The sequence below is a fragment of the Falco cherrug genome, chromosome 7 (genome assembly GCF_023634085.1).
Source record: "Falco cherrug isolate bFalChe1 chromosome 7, bFalChe1.pri, whole genome shotgun sequence".
NCBI classification, from domain to species: domain Eukaryota; kingdom Metazoa; phylum Chordata; class Aves; order Falconiformes; family Falconidae; genus Falco; species Falco cherrug.
The window spans coordinates 66,570,720-66,586,299 of record NC_073703.1 but is presented as its reverse complement, the minus strand read 5'-3'; the positions used below and the strand labels follow the sequence as shown (position 1 = coordinate 66,586,299).

General features: G+C 41.5%; 1 protein-coding gene across 26 annotated transcripts in view; it reads right to left on the bottom strand.

Annotated features, from left to right (window-relative positions):
• Nucleotides 1-15,580, bottom strand: part of NRXN3 (neurexin 3) — a 1,022,219-nt gene that overhangs the window by 97,170 nt on the left and 909,469 nt on the right. For 17 of the 26 annotated variants that reach the window (XM_055716446.1, XM_055716449.1, XM_055716447.1 and 14 more), the window contains one exon: nucleotides 13,297-13,604. In XM_055716446.1, the coding sequence (XP_055572421.1) occupies nucleotides 13,297-13,604 (308 nt within the window). Of the gene's footprint in view, nucleotides 1-13,296; nucleotides 13,605-14,905; nucleotides 14,966-15,580 lie in introns of all 26 variants that reach the window. The other 9 variants (XM_055716439.1, XM_055716441.1, XM_055716453.1 and 6 more) reach the window with 1 other exon arrangement.

Below are 15,580 nucleotides of genomic sequence, written 5' to 3'. Positions count from 1 at the left end.
TCAGAAAGTACTATATTTTTTTTATTTTAAAAGGTCTTCCCAGACAGCAAAAAGGAGGAGCAATGACAAGGGTCTGGACTGATTTGGTTTTTTTTTTTTTTAAAAAAAAGTCTTTGCCTTCTATGAATGAATTTGCACAGGACTGCTGGATTGTTCCCTGACTTGCAACATGATGAAGTTATGATTCAGCACTAATCTAAACCTTTATATAGTTCTATAGTAACAGGTATCAGTCATATAAATAAACATACTGATAGAAAGAGAGGATTTCTGGCTCAGAGTGATGTAACTAACAAGTGGATTTCTGATTTCTAGGTAAAGTACATAGGTGTTTTGAGTTAATAATTCACTAATTCTCCCCCACATCCTTAGTCTGAATTTATAGACCATTGCAGGTGGGTGGGCTCCTGAGCTGAAGAGCTCTCAGATGCCAAGGCAATACATGTGACAGGTGCTGCAAATACAACTTATCAGATGGAGCTTATCTGTACCCATGGATAATAGTAGTCACTCCTCTTCTCCTAAATGTCCTATTGGAGGAAATGGGGTCTGACACCGCCTAACCACTGCCACCTTTCATTGCCACCACAGAAGCTGCCGCTCAGCTTCAGAAGGACAAAAAAAGCCAGGGAAGAACAGCTAACAGGAAAAAAAAAAGGTTAAAAAAAATAAAATCCCCAAATCCTCCCGACCTTCAGCTACTGCTGTCATTAAAAAAGGTTTGACTAGAGGAAAAACAGTCAGTAAATTCAGAGTGACCAAACCTGACAGAAGCAGAGGGACAGCCAGCCTTTGCCATTACCTCTCTCTGCCTCCAGAATGATCTTTCGTATTGTAAACTGTTATTTACATCCTCTGCCCTGTTCAATCTCCAGCTCTGTCAGGGAAGGTGATGACATTGCCCTCCTTTCAACTTATTTCTCCCCTCCCAGCAGAATCCCTGATGCCATTTAACTTTCTAACTCTTTGGCTGCCTTTGTTGCCTAGTATCCACTGCTTCAGTGGTACTCAGGAGAGCATAAATCCCTGCCAGGAATCGCAGCAGAAGAGCTTCCGACGTCCCACCAAAGTAAATCTGGCCTTGTGGAAGTGCGAGGGCAATTCGGGCTCAGAATGTGATCCAGGGACCTAGCTGGAGCGGTACAACAAACCGCCATAAAAAGAGCAAGGCACAGACCGCAGGGCTGCAACTCCAGTTGCTATGGCATTTCCTGCAGCCAAAGCGAACATGGCAGATCCTGGTCCTCAACACTGCACAGCCAGGCTCTTGTCCTCCTCTCCAGTTCTTGCCAGCTTCCTCCCTCCCCTCCCTCCAGGAATCACATGGAGCAGAAGCTAGTACCATTCCCATGGCTTCAGTTAAGAAAGGGCAAAATGACTTGCAAGCATCAGATATTAGCTGAGAGGCAGCCAGAGAGACACCAAGGCTTTTCACAGCAGATTGTAAGTGGTTCTTACTTCTTGCCAGGGCAACAAATGTTATAGCCAAGCAAGCAGAAATTTCTCTGCTGTGCTTGAGCCCATAAACAGAAGGACAACATGTAATGAGCCATCTGAGCACCAAAAAAATTATTTATCTTCAGGCAACCAGCAATACCTCACAATTAGTCAGATGTGGGGGTGTGGAAGAAGTCCTCTACAGGAGAGGCTCTCACTGCAGTAGCTCTTTCTGAGGCATATACGGACACACAACCCTCCTTCTTCCTCCCATCTACCTATCCTTTCCACCCTGGCACTCTTCTTTATGTCTAGCACCTGGAAATCCTGCCCGAGGTCTGATCCCCAGCACCTGCACAGAGCTCCATCAACGAGCCGGGCCAGCTGCCCTTCTAGCTCTGGAGGAAACCTGTAAGCCCTGCTGCACAGATCCTCCTCCAGCACTGTTACAGCTGGGGGCTTGCAGGGACTCCAGAGGAGCAGGCTGTATATTCTGACCGGCCTAGCATATCTACATTTCTAAATTTCATTCTCTCAGATTGCTCGGTCTCAAGATGAGACAAGCGGGTGACAGCAGCCGTCACCTGAACAACCATTGCTTGCAAGCTGAAGAGCCGCTTCAGTTCATTACACAAGTCTAAAGCGTGACAGAGTGGATGGCAATGCATTAGGCAGGAGAAGACAACTGAAGCAGTATATGTAAACTGGGAGACATACACGGGACTAACACAAGTGGAGGAGTTGCATGTATCAGGTATATGGAATCAGACTTGGCTTGCTTTTCTATGTATACCTCTAATGAGGTTACATCTATAACGAAGAAACAAACCTGGGCACTAGAGACCCACATGCCATAAGTGTTAATACACACAGCACTGCTCCAGCAGAGAACAACAGGATTAACTGCTGCCTAAATGTAATCAATTGGGAGCTAAGATAATTATGCTGAAGATTTGGACCCTAAACATATTTGCAAGTCTTGAGCCTGCTCTGTGGAGGAAGAGGAGATTATGTCAATATACCCACAGCAAAGAGTAATAAAAAAAACCAGAGCCAAGGGAATATTGATCCTACCAAAAAATGCTTCTATAGCACAGGTATCATCACTTCTTTTTCTATTTCTATCTCATTTCTTTTTTGACGTCCATCACCATCTCACCACAACAAGCATATATTTAGGAAAATGAATAGTCACACTTGTTAAAACAGCCAGAATGCTGAAATAAGGAGAGAAGCGACATGACCCTCAGTCCCAAACAATATTCCTTTATTACAGGTATTCCTTTCTGTATTCTTCTCAAAGAGAAAACAAAATAAGGTGTGACCTCTTGATTACCAATTTTTAAGTCTTTTTTCTTATGATCCTGAGGAAACAAAACAATTGGAATCCATTCCTATTCACTCATAAGACAGGCCTCCTACTTAGATTTAAGTCATAGCCATTCAAAGCATCCGCTTCTGGTTTTACCATGGCACAGAGTGAATTTTCTGCTCTATGCTATACACACCTGTGGGATCAAAGTGGAACTACAGGGTCATAGTCCCACTAGGAAAGAACAAGGCCAAAGACCAGGCAGGAGGGAAATGGAATAAAACACCCGAGGGAATTTACCAGCATTGCCCATACTGCCAGAACAGTGCCTGTAATTTTGGCTGGGACACAGACCAAGGAGCAGCGTATCCTTATTTTACTACACCAGGAAAGTCAAGAACCATTTAGCGAGGACGTTTGTGACAGCTGCTGAGTGAATCGAGTAGGGCTTAGAAAACAGTAGCTCCTGGTTCAGGACCTGTATTCAGCCTGCTACAGCCTCCTGGTTTTCTAGCTAAAATGCTGCAACCCCCAAGCAGCTCAGCAGCTCCCCTCCTCGTGCAAAGTGCCTGTGTTCACTTGCTGTGGCCTGCCCCATTCATCTTCTTGCCATCAAACCTGCTCTCACCTCTCGCTTCCTGCTGTGTCAGTACATTAAGTTCTTCTAACAGGAGAAAAATATATTAAAGGAATAATAATACACTGATAACAATAGTCTAAGAAATACATATTTCTTCCTCCGTATTTCCCCTCATTCGATTAGTCTCCCAGCAAGAGCAGCATTAATCACTGGGGCAACAGATAAAAGATAAAGACCAATTTGAATTTTGCTGTGTGCTGCTGAGTGTGTATGTGTGTGCTCAGGCAGCAGGGAGGGAGGCAGCAGGACAATCTGTCATTTGGTATATTTATGCTGCTGGAGTCAGTCAAGACTGGTTCTCCATTATTACCACAGATTAAAATCATTCATGTCCTTATACTTTCATTGGAGGTCATCTTTCAGGAAAGAAAGGAGGAAAAAAAAAAAAAAGGACATTATGACCAAGTTAGATCCAAGCTATTTGTGCAAATCTCTGTGTATGGCTTGGGCACTGAGGCTATTACTTAGATGTTAGAAGAGCACAACATATAGTAGTTTTTTCTCCCTACCTGACCTGACTCTTTTTACACTAAGAATGAGTTTTCCTGCTTTGAAACAGTCACTGGAAAAGAGCTGTCGCAAGTGAGAGGAAGAGGTGATTTTTAGATGATAGTACAAGTGTGTGACAGTCCAGCCCCGCCTGGCTTTGAACTGCTGTGGAAGAAGCCATGGGTCCTCAGATCTCAGTATCAGCAGGTACACTGAACCAAGTCCCTGCCAGCTTGAAAAAAAAAAAAAAAAAAAATTCCTTTTATCCCTGGGAAGATAGACTATAGAACAAAGCAGAGATTAAAAAGTAGAAGAGTGGTTACTAAGCCATATGGGTACGAGTCTCTTGCTTTTCTCTCCTTTGCCTCTCCAAAAGAGAGTTGCTAGAACCACCAGCCCACCACCTCTAGCCATGTCACTCTCCATATTTCAATCTTGCTGTTTCCTTCCCGTATCTCTATAAGATAGATGTATCTCATCCTCTGGATCTTGGTTCCTTGTCAGTAGTCATCCCTTCTCTACCCGTGTTCGTAGATTTAGCCATCAGAGCATTCCCAACGCTTCTACTCTCTGGTTGATGACTCCTAATAAACTACTGGTATTCTCTGGAAGTGTCCTTACCCATAAATCGATTTCCTTAGCACACCCAATCTGAGACACAGCAAAATGGGCAACACAGCACCAGCGGAAAACTTTCAAAGCAGTTACTAGGGAAGACAGTCCATTCACGAGTCATTTTAACTGTGAAAAGCCAACAGGACCAAATTTCCCCCAGATATGTAATATAAGAAAGAAGGGGATCATTTGCATGCCATGCAATACCAAGAGAACTGAAATCCAATTCCTCGCCCCTTTGGCTTTATTTTTGTATTGAAAATTTGTGGAAACAAATTCTTGTCTTTCAGAATACAATAGAACAGAATTTTGCAATCAAAATTAACAACATCCCGCCTACTCATATGCCTTCTCAGGGAGGAGAGAAAGGATTGGCGGTTGCATAGCCTGTCTTGCTAATCGCTACTTTTAAGAGGTGTACTGTGACAGACATATCTTGCAAATCAGTGACGACTCATCCCACAGACGAAAAAGAAACTAGCAGAAATCCTTCTGTTTCTGCTAGTTAACACCACCATCATTCTACAGAAAACCCAAGGCATTAATTAGATGGTTTCAGAAAGCGGGTCTGTCACAACAGCATGGATGTGTTTCTAATTTCTGCACATTCATTCAGATATGAGCTAGGAAAGATAAGACGTACATTCCAAACTCTCAGCCAGCCTTGTAAAAAAAAATCTCAAATAAATAATATGCAACTATATGCTCTGAAATTATTTTGGCAATTACTGCAGCTTCTAGGCATTTCCCTGAAGTATATAAATAGCCAGCAGAGCAGATATGCTATAACAAAACGTGAGCTAATCCTCCAACTATATTTGAGCTATAACCATTGATTCTACTCCATTTATTTCTAAGCAGTTGCTTTTGCAGTATTGGATCTCTTCATCATATATTGTTGCAGCAAAACTGCCCTAGAACACACTCGTCCTATTCTTTCATTTGGCTTGTGATCAAATGTATGGTCAACTATGGTAGCTTCAGTTCCTGAGTACTCCATTAATCAGATTTTGAAAATAATCTTCCACGTGACTTTCAAGAATCCTTTTTGGCAGGGCAAATGACATGTTTTAATACACAAAGGGATATTGTGCCCTGAAGAAAAAAAAAAAGTACATACTGATGTTATTAAGGGCACTTTCCAAGAAATGTATGCCTCCTTGCCTGCAGAAGGTAGGTATCAGTTTACTACAGTTGTTATTACATGTCATGGTTTAACCCCAGCCAGCAACCAAGTGCCACGCAGACGCTCGCTCACTCCGCACACCCACCCCAGCGGGATGGGGAGGGGAACTGGGAAAAAGGTAAAACTTGTGGGTTAAGATAAGAATAATTTAATAATTGAAATAAAATAAAAATACATAATAATAACAACAAAAATTGCAATGAAAAGGGGGGAGAGAGAGAGAGAAAGGAATAAAAGCCAAAAGAATAAAAAAACAAGTGATGCCCAAGGCAGTTGCTCACCCCCTGCTGACCGATGCCCAGCCAGTCCCTGAGCAGCGACCAGCAGCTCCCAGCCAACTCCCCCCAGTTTCTATACTGGGCATGATGCTCTGTGGTATGGGATATCACTTTGGCCAGTTCAGGTCAGCTGTCCTGGCTCTGTCTCATCCCAATTTCTTGTGCACTTGCCCACGGGCCGAGCATGGGGAACTGGAAAGTCCTTGACTCTAGGGTAAGCACTACTTCCCAATAACAAAACCATCAATGTGTTATTATTCTCTTACTAAATCCAAAATACAGCACTTTACCAGCTACTAGGAAGAAAATTAACTCTATCCCAGCCGAAATCAGGATGTTACAGCTTCTTATCCTTTTGTTACACAAAAGGGTTTGCTTTAAGGACACCTCAAATCAAGCAAATATTTCAGTAATTTCTTGATCAAGATAAAAAAAATCATAAACATGCGCTGAATTTCTAGAAAAGTGCTAAACCCCCCCCACCCCCCACCCCCCCCACTTCATATGCTGGGCCAAATCTTCACTTCCAAAATTCACAGTAGAACAGAACTGGGTACGTGTTTCAAAAACATCAGCTGAGATTTTGCTGCAAATCCTGAATGACTGTTCTGATTAAAGGCAATGTAAACTCAACCCTTATAGGAATGGATCTGCTAACTCGGGCCTTCTGTAAACTGTTAGATGGAAGAAATAAAAAGATGATGTGTGTCCCAGCAGAACACACAGAGGAGTGGCTGAAGTGACTACTTGACAATGCTATTATTTAAAAACAGGTTATGCAAAGAATGAGAGTGTAAGCTATATTTTGAGAAATCATACTATGCATCAACTTGAGGCAAACTTGTGTTTGCCACACACATTCAATCAAATCCCTCCCCTGGAGTCACAAAAGAGTAGTCTCCATTTGGAGCTGACAATGGTTACTAAGTTAAATGTTCAAATATCGCTGGTGATAATGTCAACAAATGACAGCATACACCAGCATATGCATGAGCTGTTTTACAAATACAATGTTCTTTATTACTGTAATTGTGCTTAGCAGAAATACAAGGCTGAGCTTATTTCCATCATCAGTATTTGTCAGCACTTGGGAGCGTAGGCTGGAAAAATAATACTACAGTAAAATCACATTCTCTTTTAGGATGGCTACTGAGCTTCTGGTTCACTGCGGCACTTCCAGAAGAGCAGCACACCTGTCTTCTGCAGATAGCGAATGAAATAATGAAAATATAGCATTATACTTTAGATTACATGAGCTTCATAGGTCATTTGAGTATCCTGAACACTACATCAATAAATATTATTCAAACGCACCACCCCACTCTCTCATTTAATAAGAAGTTAAAACTTGGAGAATGTTTTGATCTCTTTCCCATACAGAACATTATCCCATCACATACACATTTCTGGCTAGGTAGCTACTACATTACACACACAAGATTCTGTATTTTAATGTTCACTACACCTATTTCTGTACTACACACTCGTGAAGTATTTAGGGGTCATTTGGTATTATTGAATTAATCACTCTGTAACCTACATGAACAATAGTTTGCATAAAAATTTTCTATCCCACATTCAGATTCCTGCTTCCAAACTCTGCTTTCTTTCTCTGCCCAAGCCCCATTACTGTATAATCATCACAGAAGAAATGTGACTTTGAATAAGTAAATGCCATTTTATGATTCCACTGCAGCAATGCAACTTTACCATCTCACTCAACAGGACTGTAGTGCAGTAGAAAGGGTCCCACTCTGAAAGATGGTACAGGTTGGGGGCTTTAGTCTCTTTAAGAAAAAATAGTTAAGGAAGAAGCAGAAAAAGAGAGATGAGAGCGAGACTGCGTTATTTGCAGCGGTACCAATGGGCCAATGAAGTCAGTCTTTAAAGGAGAGACTCATCAAAAGCTCTTTTTTCATTAGAGCTTTGCAGTCTTGGGATGAAATTGTCACTAGTGACTTATAAGAAGCAAAAACTAAATTAAAGGCCAATTTCTTTCCCCCCCAAATTATTATCTATGACTCTAAAAGAAAGTACCTAGGCAAGACCATGGGTGAGCCAATTTTATTTGTCTTAGCTGACAGTGAAAGTCTAATTAGACTGACAAATCTTCTGTGTTATTTTCTTTTGTGATATACACTGTAAGAAAGGATTTAGCCTGGAGCTGCACGTTATGGAAAGACATTAATCAAGATTATTGGACCCTCAATAGAAAACACAGTTAGAAGGCTGGAAAGCCTAATGGTTAAAATAAAAGGTTGAGAACTTTATTCTGAGCCACACCAGTGGGTAGACTCTCTATACAGATAACAGGCAGATGCCCTTTTCTATTCTTTAGAGAGAACATTCTGCATATCGTATTTTAAACATTGTCATTCTATGGCTCTGAGATCATAGCTGAAAACTTCCACAAGGAATTTATTCTCATCACCTCCAAGCTACAGCTTGAACAGTTTGGCAAGTGCCATTATTGTCATCTCAAGAAGCTGAGGCATGCACTGGATATGTAACAGGGCACACAGTTTCTGGTTCCTCATGCAGAGCATAACCAGAAGTCCATCTGTCCTCCCAGAATGGTTTGATCTCTTTTTCACAGCAAAATGTCTATGATAGTGGTGTTGGGATGCCAGCCACCCACGCCATAGGACAGACATACCAGGGGCCTGTCCTCGGGCCCCCAGAAGCTTATCTGGAGCAGTTCTCCTTAAGGACCCACACAACAGCTAGAATCATATCTTGGATTTGCTGAACTCAACGTGTTTTGAATGGAAGACTCTTGTAACACCATGCATGCTCTTCTAAGCTAGCTTTACTTAGTAATGAACTTAAAAGATATCTTTACACAAATCATTTGGAAACTGAATGACCTAGCTGTGAACTGGACAGAATGCACTACACGAGAGCATATGGAGAGTCTCCCAAAAAGCTTTGAGCAGTGACTCACTAAATTTTGAGCACATAAGCAGCTGACAAGGAAGCAGAAGCCAAGAGAATGAGTGTCATGTTAACTTGTTTTCACAGAAGTCTCCCAAACCCAGGAAACCCCTGAACTACTTCACTAATAATTGAAGCTGTTCTTTAAATCAGGAAATAGGGGCACGTGGGATTGCAGGACTTTAACGATTACTAACAAAGTAACCCTGCAAGAAATGTGGAAGCCTTGCAAGAATAAGACATGGCAGAGTACGGTGACCCTCCTCTAACAGCAGCCTATACAACATGGTTTCTGGTGTCCCACACCAGAAAGCTAGCGGCTTGTCTTCGAGGCCTTTGTAGGGCAGCATGGCAAAGCAGAAGTCCCAGAGAGGATGCTGTTATCACAGAAGAGTCTGGTCTGTCAGGTCCCTGAGACCGGGAGCAGGAATTTAGTACAACACATGTCCCTTCTGAACAGACCGTACTTAAATCCAGAACAAAACCATGCATGAGGAAGACACGTGAGTGGTTCTACTCAGGGGCAGCAGAGCACAAGCCCCGTTTGCGACTCACTGAAACAAACATGATGTGAAACTCCTTTTTCTCCCTTATTTTCAGTTAACAGAAGAAGGTCAGCTCTTGTTCTTCCTTCAAGGCCTCTCTGAAGGCTATCTGAACCACAGAAACCTTCCTACCAGTACAGCATACAGTGGCACATCTCCACTGTTTCTCACTCCAGTCCTGCCTATCCTTCACTGATCTGACTTTCACTGCCTTGCAGAAACGCTATTATAAATTTTAAAACAAAATGAAGTTACAGACATTTTAAATGCTAATATCATTGCCACCGGCTATTTCCAGTAATATTTTTCTCTCAATTCCCTTTGTCTTGGTCATTTGTACAAGACTATATCTCATGTTTGGGATCTTCACAGATTGAAAAGCATGTCATTGGTCTGTGCATATACTGTGTATTTTTTAAAGCACTTCATTTTACCAGCTATTTTAATCTAACTGTGCTCTAAAATACTTCTGGCAGTACTCAGACTATCTAACTGCAGGAGGTATCATGGTGTATGTTACAAATAATTGAACTCTTTGAAGTTATCATGATCTTCTGTACTTCCTTAACAAGTGATGTGTAAATCTAAATCCTAGTGAGATTCCCCTGGATTTTGTATCACTTTGGGATTACGGACTTGATATTCTGCACAAGCTTTATATGCATTTCAAAAAGGAGAAGTTTTAGTTACTTACATATGAAAATGAGTAATAAAAATACCACAGATACTTCTAATACAGTAGTAATAATAATTCTTTATTCCAATACTTGCTATTTTGCATTAGATGCTTTGCTTTTACTTGTATCATGCCTGGTATTACTACAGTGGGCCAAAACCCTTCTGTGCGAAACAGTACATGCATGCAGACTGAACAGCGCATTTTGAACCCAAGGACTACACAGTCTAAGCATAAAACAAGGTATCACACATGGATCCAAAAAAATGGACAATAAAACAAAAAAATGTGACAACATTGATCAGCTTGATAAACAGCTGCCTTAGACCATCGCCAGCCTCACCTCTGACAACTTTTTGGCATGCATCATGACGAACAGAGACTTTAAATGGGATCGGAAAAATAACCTGCTGTTGCTTGGTGGATGGTACCAGGAAGCAGACGGATTGTTGTGATCAAACTAAGTGAGCGAAAAAATGCTTGGATTGTGCTGTTCAGAATGAGGAGAGAAGAGACTAAACCATGAACTGCCTTGAAAGGGAAGAAAAATTGTTTATTTCTGAGCAGAAAAGAGAAGAGGAAGCTGGAGCAAGGTAATAACTAACTGTATTTGTACCGCTCATAGCCTCAGGTAGCTATATTTTACGTTCCCCAAAGAACAAACTTGTTCTATTAGATTTTTCCACCACTTAGATCTAAAATTGTAAGCAGGCTTGACAATGGTGATGTTGAACACAAGCAAGATAAAATAACCATTAGGCATCTGAAAACCACAGCTGGAGATACTGCCCAAACAGAAAAAGACAATTTCTTCTCACTTTCATCGCACAAATAGCGCAACTTAAGCTGACAGAATCAAATTCTATCAAGAGTAAGGAAGAAAGGCAAGCCATCTGTGCTGCGACAGCAATAAAATGGCCTGATATTGAAATGCAGAAAGTTGTAATGGAGGTACATATTGACCTTTATCTTTCCTTCAGTGGGTAGCATGAAGTGTCAAAGAGTTATTGCTTTAATATCAGCTAAGATGAGGCCATTTGTTGTGGTGCATGTGTATCCAGGAAATCTCTGCTCTAACTATGTTTTTAGAAGCACTTTGACATTTTATTAAACCTTCTTGATGCTCTTTCAGCACACAGTGGTCTCTAAAGGCTGGCTGAACTGCCATGTAGGCTAGGCAGAAAGCTTTCTGGACGAGTTCCTCTTCAAGTAAGCCAGGGTCATTTCCAGCTTGATCCAGCCCACAAAGGTCCACTGCTACACTCCATTACACTGTTATAGCTAAACGCAGTTCTGCTGCCTTTATAAAGTATAGAAAATCTCCAATAAACTAACAAGAGCAGGATCAGAGCCACAGATTTTATCCTTCTGGAGATGAAATCATACAGATTTCCTCTAAAATTACAGCTAGCTGGGGAGAAGGAACTGTAAGACTTTCAAAGTTTATTACAAACAATGACCAAACCTGGGTTAATTTCCCCTCATTTAGCTGAGGCTTTATAAATCACCTCTTGGGTGTTTGTAGCTAATAACTCAGTTAATCCCAGTCCTGCTGCCAACTGGATTTACAGAGTATCAAAGGGACCAATGTTAAACTTTAGCTTGGAATTAATTACTCTAATAGCTGTCAATTCGGCTGCAGCCAGAGGTACCTCACAGAATCACAGAATGGCTGTGGTTGGGAGGGACCTCTGGAGGTCACCTGGTCCAAACCCCCCCCCGTCTCTGGTCCTGTCACTGGGCACCACTGTCATCTTTACACCCTCTCTTCAGGTATTTGTATGCATCAATAAGATTCCCGCTGAGCCTTCTCTTCTCCAGGCTGAAGAGGCCCAGCTCTTTCAGCTTTTTCTCATGGGAGAGATGCTCCAGTTCCTTAACAATCTTAGAGGTGTCTTGCTGGACTCTCTCCATCTCTCCTTTGTACTGAGGAGCCCAGAACTGGACACAATACTCCAGGTGTGGCCTGACCTCCTACATAAGTAAGAGGGTGGTTTTTGTGTTTTCTCATCCTAAGTGACCAGGACTAGATAAAAAATAAAAGAGTATGGACACACATATATACACAAAACCAATCAATAACTGATTAAACCTTCTGAAGCAGTCAGAAAGCAGGCACGCAACTTGCATCATTAGAGATTTCAAAGTCCTTGATTTCATGAAGGTCTTCTGTCCCAAGCACCAGAATTTGTTTCAGAGAAGGAGATGAAATATTTTTTTTTCTCCAACTACACAATAATATACCTTTCTCTGGAGTTTTAATAAAGGGACATTCTGATCAATAAGCACTCGCCAGTGTCTCAGCCAATGTATGCTGCTGTCAATTTATATAGAATGAGATTCTGACGTAAAGATTTTAAAACAACTGTTTCATCCCAGTTGATAACTTGATAGTATGCCACTGAAATAAATAGTTTTCAAAATCTGATCCACTGCTCAGATTGCACAGACAAGAAGAGGCAATTTAAGGTGTTTATTTCTAATCAGTACCATATTCTGGCTGTCACATGAGTAGTTCCAAACCCACTGCATTTTTAGGACTCAAAACACTACATTGGCACAATTAAGCCAGAACATCTGAAATGCATTTATTTTGTAGGAATGATTTTTACCAAAGATATTGGAATGGCTCTATGTTGGGATACCTACATTTTGCAAGAAACTGATCTTGATAGCGTTCCTTTAAAATTTCCTACAGGAAGGCTACAAAAGGAAAATGAAAAATGGCTCTACCTTGAAGTAATGCTCCATTGCTTTTCTCCCCATTATGAACTTCACCATTGCTGCAGTATATACTGTCATAAATAACCATACACCCATCCCCCATTAAGCTTTCTAACTCTCTTAGGAATATGTTTCCCCACATATGAAACTGTGGAAACAAAGTTAAAATCATGTTTGTGTTCACATTGGGGCAATCCTCCTTATATAAATGGGTTTGCACTAGAACTGAAGCAAAATCTGTCCCCGTTATCACATGCGTGTGCCATAATAATTCATCCAGCTGTTTGTTCACCAACACAGGAGGACAACATTTTGTGGTGGTTTACCCTGTACAACATCATTAAAAAAAAGTTACATGGAGCATGACTCAGGGAACATGGCTCCCATGAGCTTACAAGTAAGCAGCAAAACAAAAGACTGATCAAGAACCCAAGGAAATGCAAAAGACTAATTGACTCACCTGGATACTTGGTGGTGAACGATTTTTTCGGGTTGTAGTGGTGGCCATCGTAGTTGTGGTTTCCATGACTGTAGTAGACATTTCTGGTGGCACGGAGGTTGTGGGCGTTGTTCCCAAGATGGAAGGGACTTCACCAACAAGTCGGACGCTTCCGTTGATTTTGATGTTGGGGTTGTTCTCTGCTGCCATATTCAGCACTTTCAAGCCGTTGTAGTAGAGACCGGAGAGCTGGCCTTGGAAGAGACGCCCTCTGTCCTTCCCTCCTATGGCTATTTGCGCCTGGGTGTTGAAGATCGTTAACTGTCGTCCTAGTGAAGGGGGTGAATAACATTATTGCCAGACATTTCCTTTGTTTTGCATCTTACATTGAGTCCTGGCTGGAAATGATGGACAACAAAGAGGTAGATTCATTCTTGGTAGCGTTTATGATGACTGTAGAAATACGGTACAGAAAAGTACTGCCTAAAGCTTATTCATAAGGAAGATTAACCTGAAAGCAAAAACAGCTAAAACTGAACCTCATATTTCAGCATCCACTCACACATCAAAGCTCTGGAGGAGCTTTGACTCAGAAATTTGAACCCACTCTTTTAGAGTTGGATCCATTGAAAACTACAAATAAGGCTCAATATGTGGCTATTTTACTACTATCAATTCAGATTGCAGTTCCTGTCAGGGTTTACCTCATAAGCAAACCTATTTTGACTGGTCAAAGGATGGGATTAACTCATAAAGCCACTTCTAATAATGCAAAGCTTTTAAGGGGTGGCTTAAGCGCAGTAAAACATTGGAAAAAATTGATGGTGATATAAAGATTGTGTGTGAATCTTAAGACAGGATCAGTCATGATCTTCCAGCTATGAATATTGTGTTGTGAAGGCTCACATATCTAAACCCAAGAAACACTAAATGCAAACATTTCTGATGTCTCTGAAAGAGCAAAGTTTTTGAAATAATGAGGATAACATAGTGCTTCAGATGATTAAGCCCCAGAATGCCTTACATGTGACTCCCCTCTTGCAGACAGTGAAATTCATATGTAGGCAGGTTGAGAGGTTTACTCAAGGTCACACCTTGAGTGTTAGGAGTGGTCCAATATGATATATAATGAAAAATATATTTATTAAAAATAAATCTAGCAACAATTGCCAATTCACCTCATTTTGCAGGACACACAAATCACATTCAGCCTGGACTGTTCTATAAATACTGCTTATGTCCCAGGCTGCACTAGGTTGACTATGTTAAGAAATAAATTGCTTCACGCAGTGCAAAGGCAGTGCCTATAATTTCACTGTTACTCAGAAGATTAGAGGCATGCCACCTGGAATCTGTTCAATTAACCGACAACCAGACTGGGCAGAGCGCAGAAAGGTTATCAAGTCAATCATCATTCAAATATCTATGTAGTTTCCCATTTTTATGAAGTTTGAAACGCATGTTCCCATCCCATTCCCACTCCCCAGTTCTCACTCACCACTTTCTCTCTCTAGTCAACCCTGATGAGAGGTGCAAAATGCCACCACATAGCAAAGCACAGCCTATAACCCACTGCTCACTCCTTCACAGCCAGTGGTTAGAGTAGATCAAAATACAAGGGGGGGCTCACCAATTTTGGTGGTCGTCGTGACGGGTCTTGAAGTCAAGTGGTGATGCGGTGTTGCATCATCTTATGGTGACAGGATGGACCATGGGGAAGAGAACGGGGACAAGAGAAGAAATGTATCTGAAAGGAGTTCCTGTCCCCAAAGACAGCCCTAGCTAACTAAGCAAAAAGTGTATGGAGAGGTGTAACATATGGACATGTGGAGGTGGGCTGCACGTCCCTGGTGCTCCTCACCCACAGATGTATAAATGAAACACTAGGACTTGATCAGGGTTGGGTAACCGCATTGATGAAGAAATGAGAAATAAAAATGGAGGATATCCTTCCCCTGGAAAGTGTTGAAACACCTGATGCGATATTCTGCATCTCAAAAGGTTTTAAACTTACCAGGGGCAACGTATGTCTATTAAAACATCAACAAACATGCACTGAAGCCACACCTCCTCAGCATGTAAACAGAGCCTTTCCTCTCATCTAGGAGGAAAACTGGATCCAATAACAATATCTGTCAATATCGACAGCCCAGCTCCTGTCTGAGCTAGGTGGAATGGCACTGTACGCTGTAGAAGGACAAACTCTTGTCATATACTATGTCCTTAGTTTGCTTTTCCCCTCTGTCCTGTTGTGCTTTGGATTTTTTTTATGGATATGCTGTCAGCTCTTTACTACACCCCCTTC